We start from the raw sequence: 18,161 nt of genomic DNA on the forward strand, positions 1-18,161 counted from the left end.
ACACACCTCTAAAAAAAGTTCACCGAAAAAGTTCAACAAAATATGTTCATGAACAAAATAAAAAACAAGAACTTGGCAAAGTATGGCATCATAAGATATAATGGAACAAGCTAGAGAGTTATTTTACAATAACAAGCTTTCCTGAGGTATCTCTGTAGGCCAACTTGTCCGGATATAAAAAGAATGGCCTTTTCCCATTTTCCTTTAGTTTTTTTAATTCATCCATCTTTTCCTTCCTCTGCATCATTACCCTTTTGGAGAAATCTTCGGCGACAAATAATTTCCTTCCATGAAACTTGGCATCTTTGACTTTGAACTTCTGAATGCATGCTTTTCTGACTTGCTCTTTATCTGCGAATGATGAGAAGCACGCATGAATGATCCTAGGTTTTAGATCCTGGTCACCGGCTTGATCGCGAGGCTGGATGGGAGGTCCTGTAGGTGTACGGTGGCACCTTTCAATCTTGTACTCGGAAGCAGACAGCCCCACAAAATCCTGCAGCACTTTCTGTAGAGTGACAGCTACGTCTTCTCGTGAGCCTGGACCATGAGCTTGCTCTGGTATCCCATGGAATATTAAATTGTTCCTCCGACCCCTATTCTCTAAGTCATCTATCTTGTTAACGAGCTGGGTGTTATCCAGCTTCAACTTCTTGACCTGCTTTTCTAAGTCTTCTATCTGCATAGAGCATGCAGATAGTTTTTCATTTTGCTGATCTAGCGTGGAAGAGAGCTCGCTGAATTTGGCCAGAGTAATGTTTTCAATGTAGTTTTCTAGACGAGCCTCAAATCCTTTGAAGAAATCAACGAACCACTGTGGAGGTGATTGACCAGGCCCAGGGGCCAAATCACTAGTGAACAGGGAGCGCTTCATACTCTCTTGTGTACCCGGTTTCGCACTCAACGGAGAATCCATTTCGACAGTACCCTGATCTCCGGGGGAGGTAGAAGGTGTAGATTGATTGGGCTTCTTACGGGCAATCTTCGAACTTTGAGGTGTTTTCTCCGGCGAAAGAGGATGTTTCCTGGAATCTCGATTGGTCGACATACTTGAGGATAATATAAAGTTTAACCCTGCGGAAGCTCTCGAATCACTTTTTTCGAACACCGCTGAAAATTGGACGCTTTGTCGTGAACTAAATCACGGACATCTTGCCATACCGCAAGATCTATGGAGCGCTCTCGGATGGCGATAAGATAATTGTGAATATGTATGTTTCTGTTCTAGATTTTATCGTGTTTTTATGCATATGTTTTCACTTTCAATATATTTCAGTGAGAATAAACAGGATCAATGAAATGATTCCGCAGGGAGTGGTAGAAGTCTATTCTGGTGGTCGTTGGAGTTCTCTCTGCTATTCAGGTCGAAGATCGGAAAGCGGTGGACATGTCCTGTGCAGGACGATAGATTATCCAGGACTTGCTTATTCGCGTAACACCTCCAGGGTTATGTTGACTTGCAACGGCTCCGAGAATAGCATCGATGACTGCAGCACATACAGTGTGCATTATATACGTTGTAGGAGTGTTTTATATATTCGTTGCCAGCCTGCAGGTGTGTGCTTTCACTTTTTTATAATTACTAAAATGATTTTATAATACGAGTAGCTGAGTACGTAGTAGCTATAACATAAGGGTTTAGGAGTCTTCCACTAGGAAAAATAAAAATAGTAAATATACAGATAGTAATAGTAATGACAATCATTACATTTATCGATAGTACAAAAAAATAGTATCATCTATTTCTAAAAGTCTATGCTTTCAAAATGACTTGTATTGAATATTCTGTTATGCCGTGTTTTAACTTGTTTTTTTTTTGTTTCTCCTAAAATGTCCCTCAAACTGTATGTTGTTTTGTATTATTTGTATGTTTATAATGTGTATGACCTGTTTCGAATAGAGTATTGGCAAATACTAACGATTTTTCATTAAATTCAATTAATTCATAGCAACGGAAGAATGGGAGGTATAATTAAAAATAGTAATCTTAATAGATCGTACTTGATTACTTGACTTTTCTATGAGCCCTCCCATTTCTATTCAAACAATTCCGTAGATCATTACTAAGGTTGGAAAGGGCTATACGTCATTAAAGAGTCTTAAGCATATACACACTTAACATTTTTTGCAACATACTGTCCACTGTGTTGGGTAATGTATGTTGGTAAAAAATTATTCTGGGCACTTGTTACCAAATTGAGCAAGTTTATATCCCAAATTTTTTAATACCCATTTGGGCAGATTTTAACCACTAGTAGTGTGGACAGTATGTTGCCCAGGGTTGGTTACAAGTTGGACATCTTTTGCCCAGCTTTTTAAGAGCTATTCGTTTGTAAAGGGTTCTGTAAGGTTGGTGACCCCAGGATCAAACGCCCTTATTTCTACAAAGTCTTCAACTTACACGTCATTACTTATACATTTTGAGTCACCATGCCTGTTTACCGCACCTAGGCAGTAATATCAGAAGAGTGTTTGGAATATCAACATGTGTATGGAACAATGGCTCTTTTTTTTCCTTTTTTATATTTACGTCTTTTAGTGGTTAGGTTTTACCATTATTTTTATTAATTTATGTGTAGAGATAGGGTCCCTTCAGCGAAAAAAAAATTGATACCGATATGGCTACTCTGTCATGTCTGTATTAAGGGTTACGAATAAATAAAATGACTGCAAATACTCGTGATCTTCTTTTCAGTTCGGTTGGTTGAAGATGACTGTTCATCAAGAGGAAGAGTGGAAGTCTATAGCAATGGCTCTTGGGGACCCGTTTGTGATGAGGATTTTACAATGGAAGATGCAACCCTCGTCTGCCAAATGCTCGGATTAGACTTTGAAGATTTCCTATCCTTGGACCAGTCTGTGTCCTTAGGATCTCCTCATCCCTCGAAATTGATTAATCCACGTTGCACATTTATGGATACAGATATCAGGAGCTGCCTTCAAGATGAACATGCAACGTGCAGTACATATGCCGCAGTCAGATGCACAGGTTCGATTTTCGATTTGTAACTGATTAATTCCGTAATTTTAAACGCCATAAAGGACCTTCTTGGGAGAATTTCATCAGCATTTTTGTCCGACTTGTCAGATCTGACAACTTTCTGTGATTATTAATGACATAATATCTCTGATAACTATGTTAACTTTCATATTAAAAAGAACTTGTCTGACAAATTGTGCTTATCGCGTCTACTATGCGTCCCCATAATCATAATACAATCTCAAGCTTAGACCGGAGTAAACATTGATGGACACAGGTTAAGTTGTTTCATCCATGGAAACTGGTTATATGAGTAGTTGAAATATTATGCGACGTTTGCAAGGCTGAACAATGTGACCAGCTACCGCAAAACCAACACTAAAGCCAGGCTGACACTTGCACGACTTTTGGCCACGATTTTGTCGTGGCAAGTCGTGCCATTTTTGGGCACGAACTGGGAGGCGCTCCCGCACTGCTTACGACTTGTTCACGCATAGTTCACGTCGAGTACAAGAGTAGTTCACGAATGCGTGCCCGTCAGTGTCCATATTGACACGAACTGGCACGACGAGTTCACGCATAGTTTGCACATAGTTTACGCACTTCCCGCATCGGCACGACGAGTTTGCGCAATTCGGACGGTGTCGTGCTGAACTATTCGTGAACACGACGTGAGCTGTTCGTGAACTATTCGTGACAGTCGTGGCATGGCGCGCACTGCCACGCATCCTCCCGCATCGTCCTGACGAGTTCACGAACAGTTTGCGCATAGTTCACGACCCGGTCGCTAAATTTTGTCGTGACCAAAATTTTGAACATTTCAAAATTCTCGTCCCGACATGGCACGCAGTCACGACGTGTCACGACGTGTTTACGCACACTTCACGCCGGTTCACGACTAGTTTGCGCACTGGCACGACTTGAGTCGTACCAATGCATGACACAAAATCGTGCAAGTGTCAGGCTGGCTTTAATCGCCAAGGAATATTTTGTGTTCACAGTCAAAATATTATTGATTAGGTGTTCAAAAAGCCAAATAAAAAGGAGTGTATGAAAAAAAAATATTCCCTTTCTCTATTCTGCCAAAATTTGTAGTGGTAAGTTTAATAAATTTTTATTAAAGGATATAGTTCCTTTGACACCCTATTTTGCAGAAATAGTTCCATTAAAATACAAGTTCTCCCCAACATAAAGTTGATTTGAATTAAAAGAAAACAAAACAAGTATAACAATGAAAGCTTCATTAAAATCTGATGTAAAATAAAGAAAGTTGTGATATTTTGAAGTTTCGCTTAATTTCACAAAAATGCTCTATGCATATACAGGTCAGTATGCAAATGACGTGACTGATGATGTCAATCACTCTCTATTTCTTTTTTTATTTTTTACATGAAGAATGAAATATTCAAATTTTCTCCTCATTGGCTTGCAAAACAAAGTTTTATTCCTCCCTGAGCATGTGGAATTATCATTGTTTTAACATTTTGTGGCTCATTCAAGTTTGTCCTTATTGTCACATCGGTAAAATTAAAATATTGTTTAAGTCAAACGATAAAAAACGAAAGAAATAGTGAGGTATATCATCGACTCTCTCATTTGCACATCACTGGGTTGTGCATATAACAATTTCGTGAAAAATATGCAAAAAATAAAATGTCATAACTTTCTTGTATATAAAACATCCGACTTCGATGAAATCTTCAGTGTTGTGCTTTTTCATTTTTTCTACATTTATTTACTCTTTACTCTTTAAAGCTCTTGGGTGAGTTATTGTTGATCAAATTATATAAGATATATTTTTAAAGCGAAATAAACTTTAAGCTTCGACCAAACTTAATGATTATCTGAAATCGAGCTTTCGTCCATCTCCCGTGAATTTTCTCAAGCCGATTGATCAGACGCAATTTCGGATGGAATGATGCCCAAGTAATTGACTTTAAAAGTAAATTCTGTAAATAAAAGGTGAAAGAATCACTTTGGATCAAAAGAAAAGATTAATCCAGTACTGAATAGATTGAAGTGGACGAAAGTTCGCCCCAAATAATCATTAAGGTTGGTTGAAGCTTAAAATATTTTAATTTATTATCCCCAACTAATTCATTATCCCTATTTTTTTCTATTTTAAAGCTTAGTGCTTGCTATTTGAATTCAAAGTTTAGCTTGGGCGACTGGTTTTTGTTTTGGGGTGGCTGGTCTCAAACGTTGTTTCGTTGGCAAGTTGGTGGATTTGTGACAATGACACAGTCTAAGAAACTCTTTAAACTGAGAGGTGTTGAAATGTTTCAACTCTTCCCAGGCAACAATAAGTAGTTAATAATACCTTCCATTGACTAGACATACATGTAGCTGAATTTGAAAGTTTTATTTTTTTCATTTACTCAACGATTCATTCTGGGTATAAGAGTCGATTTGGAAAACTTTACAAAACAGCATTTGAATAATACATAACCAAGCACTTCGACATTGCATTAAAAAAGCAGTATGTACGAATGAAAGAGTATATAAAACACAGAAAAATGCAGAAATGTATACAACAAGGGAAATTTGCTGTGAGATAGAGAAGGAAAGTGGTGAGGGGTAAAGAGAGGTAGAGTGAAAAGAAAGAGGAGGAATAGGAAGACGGACGAATGATATTGGGTTAAAAAACATGCAACAACAAACACATTTATATACAAGCTTTCAAAACAGTGTTTCACTGTATGAAATAGTAAAATTCACTGAATGGATTAAAAGGGGCAGATTAAGCAGAAGAGCTTTACTTCACAAAGAGTACATTTCGTTTGAAAAAGAGGCATGATTGTTTCCTTATTGGAAATAATATGGGGGTAAGTGCCCCTCCGCGGTACTTGCTCTAGCATTTTCTTCTTAATTTTTGAAAATGTCTAATTTACCTTAGATGTTTGTCATTCATCATGCCCGTGATAGTATAATGTTATCTATTGCAAAGTCTACATAAAAGTATTATACATGTAGTAGGAGCGCTTGTTTTCAAGTGCGTGGTTTTGATCATTTTTTATATGTCTAGCTATGAGCTGTACTTCTTTTTATTAAGGTATGCATTGAGATTATCGTTTTAGACATTCATTATGTGTGTTTCCTTATTTTGCAGATCCTCTGAATGAATGTCCATCGGATCCAAGTAAGTTCTACCTGTAAATAACGTTTTATCAGGAAGGAAAATATAATACTAAGGACATAATCCAAACAATTATAGGCCGTAATCATACAAATTATCATTATTATGCTCTTGATAAATATTATTCTGCTTTCTTCACGCACCGGCTAGTAACAATAATTGTCTGTTTTATTATTCTTATTCTTATTATTGCTGCTGTTGTTGTTGTTGTTGCTGTTGTTGTTATTATTCTATGCCACAAATCAGTATCGAGTGTATTTTCTGTAGACCATCTTTAATTGATTCAAACACATTCAGAGTGACTAGATACCGTTTTAGTTCTTCACAAAAAGGTTTATATCCATACCATGCACTGCAAAAGCTCTGGTGTTGATTTCACACCAGCCCGGAATCTACATATGTCCACCCCAGAAAAGTTTTAAACAACACCGGTTTCGTTTTGGTCACACCAGATAGGTGTTTATGCAACACCAATTAGTATTAACACAGCATCCGTTTGATTCCAAACTGGTGTTGTTTCAATACTGCTCTGGTGTGGACATAATAATATAGATTCCGGGCAGGTGTTGAATCAACACCGGAGTTTTTGCAGTGTGGACAGTACATCGTAAATTTGCCGTGCCGAAGCCCATGCACCGCAGACTACACGACCCGAATTGCTTTTGATTTTATTCGTTTAGGCATGTCAGGTATTCGCTTTGTATAATTTTTCAACTATTCGGAACACTGATCTTCAAAATATTTTAGTGTGGAATGTTAAATTCAGATTTTAATAAAATGAAGAACAAATTCTTCGTGGATTATTTCGTTCCCTCGACATATCATTTCGTTTCCACAAAATGTTATTTCGTTCCCATGAAATATTTTGTTCCCACGAAATATTATTATAAGTGAATATTATCATAAGTAACAAAATAATTATTTCGTGGGTTCGAAACAATATTTTTGAGTGAAGGGAATTACCCACGGAGAACAATTTTCTTCCTTATAACTTTGCGGGCTCCATACTTTTTTTTAAAGTTTTATCTTTCAGACATTTTTGTTTTTAAATTAGGTTTTACTTGTTTTTATCAACAAAAATTACGTGGATTCGACAGACCTTCCAGTTTAGGGTCCCGTTTCATATAGAACTTATTAGGCCTATACTTATAAATTTGCCATAACATTTAAAGTTGCTGAAAGTAGATTTGTTATACACTGTAAAAAATGGAGTGCTAATTTAGCACTTACAGTGCCTTGTATAGTGACTGCACCACGAGTGCTGATTTTTTAGTTCAAATTTAAACTAGAAAATCGGCGCTCATAGTGCACTCACTATACTTTAAGCGGTAAAACAGCACTTCGTGTTTTACAGTGTAAAATTGTTTATTTCTCCACTTTAACAAGTGAAAACGAAAATTGATATTTTATGGTTCGAAATAAACATGAAATAAAATACTGAAAAATGGGTTTGACCACTTGATCGTGGGCCCGGCAGCCGCTGTGTAGCGCCATATCAACGAGGCTCTATCTCTTTAACCGTTGAATGCCAAACAGGGTGGCAGCAACTCCCATCTTTTAACTTTTTTTGGTCTGAGGCGACCGGGGCTTGAACTCCACTCACTCTCTTATATAGCGAGGAGAAATGTTAAAAGCTGCTAAATCTACTTGATTTACTTGTTTTACCTTTTGATCAGGGAAGTTGGAGTACCTCTCACATCCCTGTTCCGATCGATCTTCCTAATACCTAATTTTCACTGTCGTACATTCCTTTACGAAATCCACGATTGACTTTCTTAACAGATCGCGGAAATTTTTTAACCATTCAAAGATTATAGCTAGTATCAATACGATTGCCAAGACTAATCTGATAAAATCTATTACGATCTGAGATAATCATTACGATTACTCGACGATTAAGTACGACGTTTGAATCGTGTCGCAAATCGCTACAATCTGTGGGAACTTGGTATTAACAAACATTCCTATGCCGGACAAACTGAGAATTCCCACCTCACGGTTGTGAAAATGTTAAATGGATCTTTTATATTTATTAAGACCGTCTTTTTTCGTATAGACCTAGACTCTACATTTTCCTGGACATCTAGTTGGGATTTAGGTTCTCCAGACCAGTCACCGGAACCTTCCACTACTCTTAGATCTCAGTTAATACCGTCTATGGAATCACAAATTACTCAAGCAAGCAATCTTACGGGTGAGTATATTGACATTCAAAAATTGTATCTGTTTCTCTTTATATATTCACCGGTATGACCATTACTATTCCCTTTTGAAGATTTGGATCTGAATTTACCAGTGTCTCAAGGTCATTTTAGCCTCCCTCCCCACCATTATAGCGTAACGGGATACAATACTTACATCCTTATTCCCTAGTACACGTTTGCTTTACCAACCCCATTCTTCGCAGTTTGATTTTAGTTAGTCACAAACATGAGTCTGCATTTTATGTGTTTATAAGCACCTTTTTTAGGAATCCATTTAGAGGTGTAAAATCAGAATCAAAAGGAAAAAAATAAGAGTTATCAAATAGGCCCCCTTTCCAAAATCACTAATTTATTTGTTAAACAACTTTTGATGAGAGAAATAATTGTATAGATCACTGTTACATATTACAATTAGGTCGAACTACAGGCTTCAATTTCACAAGAAGTCTACCAAATTATCAGGGGTGGCGTCCCATAATTTTCAAGAGGAAAAGAAAGGAAGAAAAATTGAAATAAACAAGATTATGAAAGTAAGAGATATGGATTATTAAAATCATTAATAGTCCTATAATTCGTTTAAAGAAAATATAAATATTCAGGTTGATAAGAATCCATTTCATGATTAAAAAAAAGTGCATAAGATATACCGTTAATAGGTCTAAAATCTGAAGAAATTTCAGCTCGGGCTTCGTGCTTGCAGTTATTGTATATATTGAGACACATATCTTGTTCTTTAGGTAACACTGCCATGGCATATGCCCATTAAATTCATACGGTCGATTTATATATATAAACAAGTTCAAGTAAGATTTTATTTACTCCAATCATTCAAGAGACATATTGTAGCATACAGTTGGACTAGAATTACTCAAGACATGATACGTTTTGAACCCCTTAGAAGCAGAGCTTGTGAAAGTAGCCCTTTCATGAAAAAGAAACATAATAAAACAAAGTAAGTTATATACGACATTACAAGAAGAATATTGAAAAAATACAATGATATGTTAGAAAGTAAATAAGAAAATACAGAGATAAATCTGCACACAAAAAGCACACCCGCACTCTCATACACATCCCCTACCACAGGCACACACATGGTTATTCAAGAATTAATTTAAGGTTTTCTTTAATCTCCCAAATACCTATTTTCGACACGAATTTTTAAATATAGGCAATGCTGGACTGCATCAGACCTTTTTCAAAATCCATGTACAAAAATGTAAAATGACCATATGATTGTGATTGTTTGCATGGTCAGCCCCCCCCCCCATTTTGAAAACCGTTCCGCGGCCCCGGCCTGCCTGATGCTTCTTGGTAACTACCCCCGCCCCCACCCAAAAAATAATGAATAAATACAAAATGAAAATTAACAAAAATAAACATAAATAGAATTCAAAGCAGTTTTTGTTCGTGCAAATGGTTGGTGGATAAGGCTTCTGTGACGCGCCTTGTAAATATGGACATTTGAGTTCACAATAAATACATGTTTGTTCATCAAAGCCCTTAATCAGCTGTAAAACACTCTCTACTACGGTTTGTCCTGATGAATTTTAAATTGGGCACCATTTTCATGGAAACGGTATCAATATTCCATGTTCACTACTTACTTTTAATCATTCCACTTGGTTACAGGTCTGTGTTCATGCATGAATAAAAAGTGTCCTTAAACAGTCACATTATCAGAATAGTACATGTACATCAGGAGGGAGATGTCATTGGTATTATGCAAAATGTTTTTTCTTCCCTAAAACACACTCCCACACACACACACCCTCACACACACACACACAAACATATATACATTTTTTTTCTAATGGCAGGGAGCGACTGCTTTAAGCTTTGGCACTTTTCCTGCAATATTTGTCTTTATTCTTTTTCATTTTCAAATGCATCTAATATGTTTCATTATTCACTTAGTACGACTAGTCAACGGAAGTACTTCAGAAGAAGGGAGAGTTGAGGTCTACATCAATGGAAGATGGGGTACTGTGTGTGATGACTCATGGGATGATACTGATGCTACAGTTGTCTGTCAAAGTCTGGGATTTAGTCCTGGTATAGCACGAGGAAACGCTCACTTCGGACAAGGTTCAGGTGATATCCTTCTATCTGAGGTATCATGTGTTGGAAATGAAACTAATCTGCTCGATTGTTCTAATGGTGGAATCGGCGTTCATGACTGTTCACACTCTGAGGATGCGGGAGTAGTCTGCTCATCAGGTATTAACATTTTACAAGCTGTTAGGGTGATACGATTTCATCGTCTATAACTTGATCGGTTTAAAATGCTTCTCGATATTCTATTCTTGATAGAAAATAATCCTTTATAATTTTGGTAAAGTGAATCTCTGTTAACGCTTATCAAGCTTTCGCCAAGGGGTGGGGGGCGGAACAAAAGTTCACCAATATCCCCCCACCCCCATCGTTCTCTCAAAGTTTATTTTTATTTGTTTATTTGAAAGGGTATTTCTAACAGTCAATTTTTAGCTTTATTCGTTTAAAGCAACATAAATTTGTTTAATCTCATAAGCCCTAATTAAATATTGCGACCGCGAAGCGCGAGCTAATTTTTTTAGAAATTTCATGTATTTTGTTCTAAAGATTGAACATTCCGTGTAATGTTTGTGATCCTAACCAAGATGCGTTTTTAACAAGACAATTACTGCGAGCACGAAGTGCCAGCAGTAATTTCTGTTTTAAATCAATGTCTTGATTTTAAAAGACGAATAATTCGAGCGCGAAGCACGAGCTGATTAAATAGACAATCCGACCTCAATTAAACATGCAGTTCCTTGCAATTTGCGTTCACGCGTTTACGGCACTGCGGTCGCGCTATGCATGTCTAAATAGTGCACAATGTATTGTACAATATGCTAGATTGCATCGTCGGCGTTCATCCGAACCGTCGTATCAGTCAACTTTGGTCAAAAACGTCATATTCTATTCATAAGTGAATTTCTAGGAAGCAATTTATTTTGGTTTTTGAGATATGACGCGATTTTCACGACGATGCCATACAAATTTTTAATTTCACATAATTTTGGTTAATTGGGTTTTAAAAAAATGTATTCTGAGCCAATTTCCAATTGGCTGTATTCTTATGTTATGCATTAGTGGATCTACAGGCCCCTATGGCATAGGTAAATACTCCAAAAGCTTGTGAAAATTTCACAAATTGACACATCTATAGTAAAATATGTGATTTTGTTGGAAAATGGAGGCCATCTTGGTTTTAGGGCCGGCACACTTTTTTGTCGGACCCGAGAAAAAAAGGTTAAGAGATACGGTTGAGATACGGTAAAAAAAAACACACATTACACTATTCCCTTGGTAAAATGATGAATAAAAAGTTATTTTAAATGAATCTCAAGTGAATAGGCAGGATGTAAACATAATAATGTTGACTAAGACAGTCATTTTCTTTTCCTACAGACGAAGATTATCAAGAAATGTCAAGCTTCTATTATAGTCCTACAATGGATTTCCATACTCAACCAGAGTTATCAACACTTTACACTACCCAAGCACGCACTTCTAGTGGTGAGTATGCCCTATATTAAAATTCGGAAGTCTTATCTATCTTTATAACGGTATGACCATGACTGTTTCGTTTCTAAGATTTCAACCGTAAATATCGGCGTTTCAATGCCATTCAGCCCCCAACACCCTTCCAACAAAAAAGGCCCGGGGGGCAGTCAAATGTATTGTTGTACAAACGCGTGACAAAAAAGAGTGTGTAAGGGGTGAGGTTTTTTCAGGTTTGGACGCGGGTTGTGCGTGCCGCGGGCCGTGCACGAAAAAAAAAAGATGGTTTTGACTGGTCAATCGCGGTGTTAAACGTATTTAGGGTATTTTTTTCAAAAGATTTTTATGAAAGACTAGCGAAACGTATTTATAGTATGTTTTGACCCCCAAGCTTTTCCCCGAGGTCATATTCTAGCGACAACTATTGGGGCCAAATTGTGACAATACAGCCCGCAAAAAAATTGTTTAGGGGGTTATTTGCACACAGAAGAAAAAAGAACTCATTTAGGGAGTGTTAAGACATAATTTTATCACGCATGACTGTGTACAGCAATACATATGACTGCCCCCCCCCCCGGGCAAAAACGGATACAATTTATAACAGCCTTATTCCGTTTCTTCTCGCGTTCCTTGTACGAAGTTTTCTTTATCAAATACCAGCCCCTTTTCGTATTTTGAATTAGGATATTAGTTAGACATAAGCAAGGAGACTGCAAACTAGGGACAGAAAAAATAGTGTGTTGAAAAGAAAAATAGTGTGTTGAAAGCAACGTCCGATTGGGTCGGAGAAATCTTTATTTTAAAACAGTTTCGCAAATACGGTCAAAGCGGTTGTTGGGTAAATTCCTTTGCTTCCACGTTTTTCAGTATTTTTTTCTCTGTAAGGAAGGACGTTTTGTTTACCGCAGATGAAAAGGGGGAAGGCTTTCAACATTTCCATATATATTTTGTCCTATACTTCTGCATGTTCAGTAATTCTATGATACTACCAGACTACTGCGGTGTGCCAAATGATTCATCATGATAATTAAAGTTTATTAAATTGGAAAGAACTTTAAAGGCCACTGACAGAAAGTTTTAATGTGAATTATTGGTCACATTTGTCTATTCCAGCCACAACCAAGGAACCCGTCAACGAAGCAATTAATGAGATAGTGAATGTAAGTTACCATGGTTATTTATCAAACACATTTCGATTGATTTTAACGTCCCAACTGTTCCACCTCCTCTTTATTCTTAATATCTTATAGCCAATCCCTCTGACATCATCTCATACTATATGATGATTAGCCTATAGCCCTATACAGTAAAGTAATTGCCCTCCCCGAACTACTAGTACTTGAATCACTAAAACAATTTACCACGCTCATACAATTCATAAGCACCGAATGAGTCAACGCCATTCAAATACTTCTGTAAAGCAATCACCATCCAAGACAAGTAGGCCTTCACCCGAATTAGAACCAATAGACAACAATTCGTCGGGACAGTTATTGCCATCCAGGAGTTACAAGTAGGCCACTTTAATAAACCCCAACCTGGCAACGAATCTCTGCTGTGCCATGCTCACTATATAGTACTAGTTCTTTGAGACAGGTTTTCACCTCCCCAAGCTATTAGACGCTAGAAGAAAAAAAAATCCTACAGCGATGTCGTATTGGGGACATCCCGAGAGTCCGCGGGTTCGTTAGTCTTCAGGTCCGATAGTCCGCGGGTCCTATAGTCCACGGGCCGATAATCCGCTGGTGCGATAGTCCGCGGGTCCGTTAGTCCGCGAGTCCGATAGTCCGCAGTGTGTGTAAAATTATGATCAGGATATAGTGAGATCAAATGTCATCGAGAGGTCAAAAGGTCAAATGATAAGAGACCATGGGGTTCTATCAGGCGTGGATCCATAAAATGGCAAAGGTAAAAATGGCAGAGGTAAAAATTGCAGAGGTAAAAATGGCAGAGGTGTAAATGACAGAGGTAATAATGACAGAGGTAAAAATGGCAGAGGTAAAAATGGCAGAGGTATAAATGACAGAGGTAATAATGACAGAGGTAATAACGGCAGAGGTAAAAATGGCAGAGGTAAAAATGGCAGAGGTAATAATGGCAGAGGTAAAAATGACAGAGGTAATAATGACAGAGGTATACATGGTCAATCTATGCATACGGTAGATTAAATAAGAAAGGTTCTGAGAAGAAAATTGGAATTATGTTTGACTATAAATGGAAAGGGTAACATTTTAGATACTTTGGATCTTCTGCACCAAATTGATAACACTTGAGCTGGTATTTCGTATTTTTTCCTGGACTAATATTCACGACCTTCTCACTCATGTCAAATTTGAAGCACACTTTGGATCCCAAGTATTATACTTAATTCATTACAGGGGAAATTCACACTGACATAATATAAAGTTTATTGTAGAAATATCAGAAAATAATTCAAATGATATTAGTGATGGTTTTAGGGAATCCATCAAAGATTAAAGAAGCTATAAAAATTTTAAATTTTAATGGTGACGTCATTTCCGAGCAGTTTTTCCCACATGTGTAATAAAAAATATCTCACAATATTCTGATCATAATTTTACACACACCGCGGACTATCGGACCCGCAGACTATCGGGCTGTAACCGTCGTATTATACTTTGGTCTCGCCTGCATATCAGAGCGAGCCTTTATACACGCGCCGCTCTTCCAACGCCGACGACGGCGTGGCGACATTGAAAATCTTGAGGTTAAGTAAATGCCATCGTAACTTTGGAAGAAGTATAATGGACCTCGCTGGCGTAAATCCAGCCGGTAAACTTATTGTTTAGGGGGATGACCTATTGTTCCACCCCCACTTTCGTCGACGGTCATCCGAACCGTCGTACCAGGTCGTCGTATCACACATAGAACGGTACAAACCAATTTCAGAAAAAAAAACGACTTTAAAGTTTGCTATGATGTTCACACTACTATCCTTACAACATATTCATTGCTAGAAAAGTACATGAACGGAAAGACCGAGAAAATTGCTTGAATTTGGCATCTTAATTTTTGCACAAAACTAAGGATCCGAGAAAACGAGCTACCTGCTTGTAATTTCGGTTTGAGCGGTTTAGATTTTCCCTGTACAAAAAGGCCATAGAGGAAAAGCAATACGGCGTTTTGACTGATTGCGATTTCAGTGCGCGCGATCAGTCAAAACGTCGTATTGCTTTTCGCGTGCCCAGTGCCGATACGACGGTTGGCTGACCGCGCGCATTGAAATCGCGGTCAATCAAATCGTATCGCTCTGTTACAATACGCGTTCCAATGGGATTTGCGCATTTTATTAAAAATCTGTATTGCATCGCCGTGAAAATCCTCTCATATCTCAAAAAATGAATTTCTGCCTAGAAATTTAGTTATGAATAGAACAGGACATGTACTTTCATTTTATGCAAAAATCTCAAAATAATTTTCTTTTTAACAAATTGACGACGGTTCGGATATACGCCAATGATGGACCTAGTTCATGATAATGATGATGCACAGCATTTGTATAGATCTGTCAAAGACATTCAAATGAGCATCATTAGAGGAGCCAGCCAATCCGGGTCGCCTAGAATTGCGCGCACACAGAACGCTGACCCGCTGGTCTCTCTTCCCGATATAACTGGTTCGGGAATGCAGGTAGACCACTACACTGGGGTTTTCCCCTACTCTTTTTCGAATAGCATGAATAGTGCAGTTGGTTCTTAAGGAGCAAAGGTGGTGACTCTCCTCTACACGTGGCCTCCATTTAACGTTCTATTCGAGGGACAGAGTGTTGTCCACTGTAACATAGGTTGCATCTATGAAACAGGTGAGAGACGTTTACACACAACCCAATGGATTCAGTCATCTGCCCGGGTGGACTCGAACCAATGATCTTTGGTTCGACGGGCAGACGCTTAACCGACTGAGCTAACTTCTCTCTCAGGACACTAGGACATTAGGATAGTCATGTATCACTGAACAGTTTGCCTGAATTTTAGATCACATGATCAAGGTCACTTTAAAAATCGAAGTGCGGGGTGCTTATTTCAAATATTGCTGGCCCATCAGCGATCTGATCCCCTGAGTCAGAAGCAAAATGTCAGCCATCTTGAAATCCAAGATGGCTGCCATGAAAAAAGATCATTGAAAAAAATCACTTTATCTAGTATCACGTAACGTAGTATTTTAAAATTTGGCATCTAGGGATATTGAAATTGCCCCCAGTAATCTGTCCAATAGATACACTGCAAAATGGCCACCATCTTGAAATTTAGAGAGGATCGATTGTCATGAAAACTGATTAAAATCATTTTCTTGATTTTAAATAATTTGAGGCACTGCATGTTAGACATACAGGCAGGTTTTTGGCTTGCTGGTTTTAGAATATTGCTCCAATAATTGCAATATTTTATTACGAATCGACATGAAGAAAACTGCTCCAGACTTTAGTACTGATGGTTATATAGTGGTATGATGATGATGATGATGATGAAATTAATATTAATGATGGATGATAATAATACATATTTTATTGTTCAGAATAGAATTCAGTTACAGAAATGCTCTGAAAATGTATTCTGTCCATACCCTGCAGATCGTGAGCCCGGAGCAACTTAGCAGCGCCACATCGGACGTTGCTCTATCCCTTAAAAGGGGGGTAGAAAAGTTTGTTGTAAAAACACAAGAAAACATGATATAAAAAAGATATTGGTGGATCCATCAAAGATATTATAATTTTTTATTTTGATTTGTGACGTCATGTACTGTACGAGCAGCTGCCCCATTATGTTGTGTAATATAAAATGCATAAATGGTTCATCATGGGTATTTTCTTTCTTTCTTGAGCAGGTGTGAAATCATTTGTTGGAGGGTATCAATAAAAAATATTTTCATTTTTTTAGGAGGCTACATTTCATTGATTTTTGTACTATAAGAAACATGGGGGAACTGCTTGCATCTGACGTCACAAATACACCAAATGAAATTCCAATAGCTTTTTAAATATTTGATGGAATTTCCTCAAACCTTCAATATTTTTTCATTATTTATTCTGTTATCATTTCAATAAACTTTTTGTCAGGGTGAACTACTCCTTTCATTCGTTTACCGCCAAACAGGGTAGAACCAACTCCCCCTTTTTTAATATCTTTTGGTCTGATGCTGTCGGAGCTTCAACTCCCGATCTCCCGATTGTGAGGCGAACATGCTCCTATTGTCGAACACACGATGGATATCAGTTGAATTGTTTCAAAGTAATTCCTGTAGATCTGTAAGATTCACTGTCAACCGTCTAGCATATAAATGATTGATAGCAATAATAAATGGATTGCCATCAGTTATACCATACATCAATGTTGATTCGTGCTATCATATTGCACTTATTTATCCGAGATGGCTGACATTTTGCAGCTGAGGTATCACGGGCCTAAAACATTTCCCTCGACTCGTGTGTTAAAGAGGCGCTCTAAAAAATGATGAAATTCGAGAATTGAATGTTTACTACCAGTGGATATAAAAAATGTCTGACATTACATATCTGACCAGAAAAGGGTATCTCGACCAGCTCATTTTAAAAATAAATCGGCATTTATGAAGACTACGCCTGACAGGATCAAATTCAGGTAAGCGATGAATCCCAATAACCGGAGTTAGAAATGAATATTCATTATGAATGACGTATTCTGTTGAATTTCGGGAATTGAAGAGTCGTAGCAGTGTCATAGCGCGCGTAATTTGATAGCGTTGTAGAGACGTACAAACTATTATGTGGTGCCAAAGAGAACTCGTTTGGAGAACGGTTTACCTCCCCTCCCCAGGCCACTACACTGCACATGCACAGGCTTAGGAAGATTTTTAACATTAGGTGGGGGAACAAATCTGCAAAGTAAGCGAAACAAACAGGGCTCACCCCCCCCCCCCCCACGGCCGGTGGTGCAGGGGCAAAACTTGGAACAGTTGGAGTCAAGGATTCGCCAGAGGGCTTCTACACACTTTGAAAGAGAGGCCATTGCCGGGGGCAAAATCCTTTTTTTAAATACCCATTGGCATTGACTAGTGGGTCCAGTGGTAAAGCCCTGATCCTCCTCCCCCCCCCAAAAAAAACTAAGGTTTTACTGCATTTACTTTTTTGTGGGGTATGCCTATATGAAAGCCTGGCGGTCGAGTTAGAGGGAGCCCCTCCCCACATGCTAGATAGCCGGGTTTTTTACAGCATAAGGGAGCCTTGAGGCTCCATTGGGTCGATGGGGATATTAAAAAGCCCAACGAAGCTTTAGGTTTACTGTGTTGTGGGGTATATAATAGGGCCTATGGGTCCACA

The 18,161-nt window shown here is 38.0% G+C and overlaps 1 protein-coding gene across 1 annotated transcript in view; it reads left to right on the forward strand.

Moving 5' to 3' along the window:
* The window catches only part of LOC121426374, a 43,062-nt gene that overhangs the window by 9,373 nt on the left and 15,528 nt on the right, over positions 1-18,161 (forward strand). Inside the window, exons 3-9 of the mRNA XM_041622660.1 lie at positions 1,277-1,555; positions 2,696-2,989; positions 6,090-6,119; positions 8,173-8,310; positions 10,238-10,540; positions 11,753-11,860; positions 12,959-13,005. Coding sequence (XP_041478594.1) covers positions 1,277-1,555; positions 2,696-2,989; positions 6,090-6,119; positions 8,173-8,310; positions 10,238-10,540; positions 11,753-11,860; positions 12,959-13,005 — 1,199 coding nt within the window. The remainder of the gene's footprint in view (positions 1-1,276; positions 1,556-2,695; positions 2,990-6,089; positions 6,120-8,172; positions 8,311-10,237; positions 10,541-11,752; positions 11,861-12,958; positions 13,006-18,161) is intronic.

The sequence above is a fragment of the Lytechinus variegatus genome, chromosome 13 (genome assembly GCF_018143015.1).
Source record: "Lytechinus variegatus isolate NC3 chromosome 13, Lvar_3.0, whole genome shotgun sequence".
Lineage (NCBI taxonomy): Eukaryota > Metazoa > Echinodermata > Echinoidea > Temnopleuroida > Toxopneustidae > Lytechinus > Lytechinus variegatus.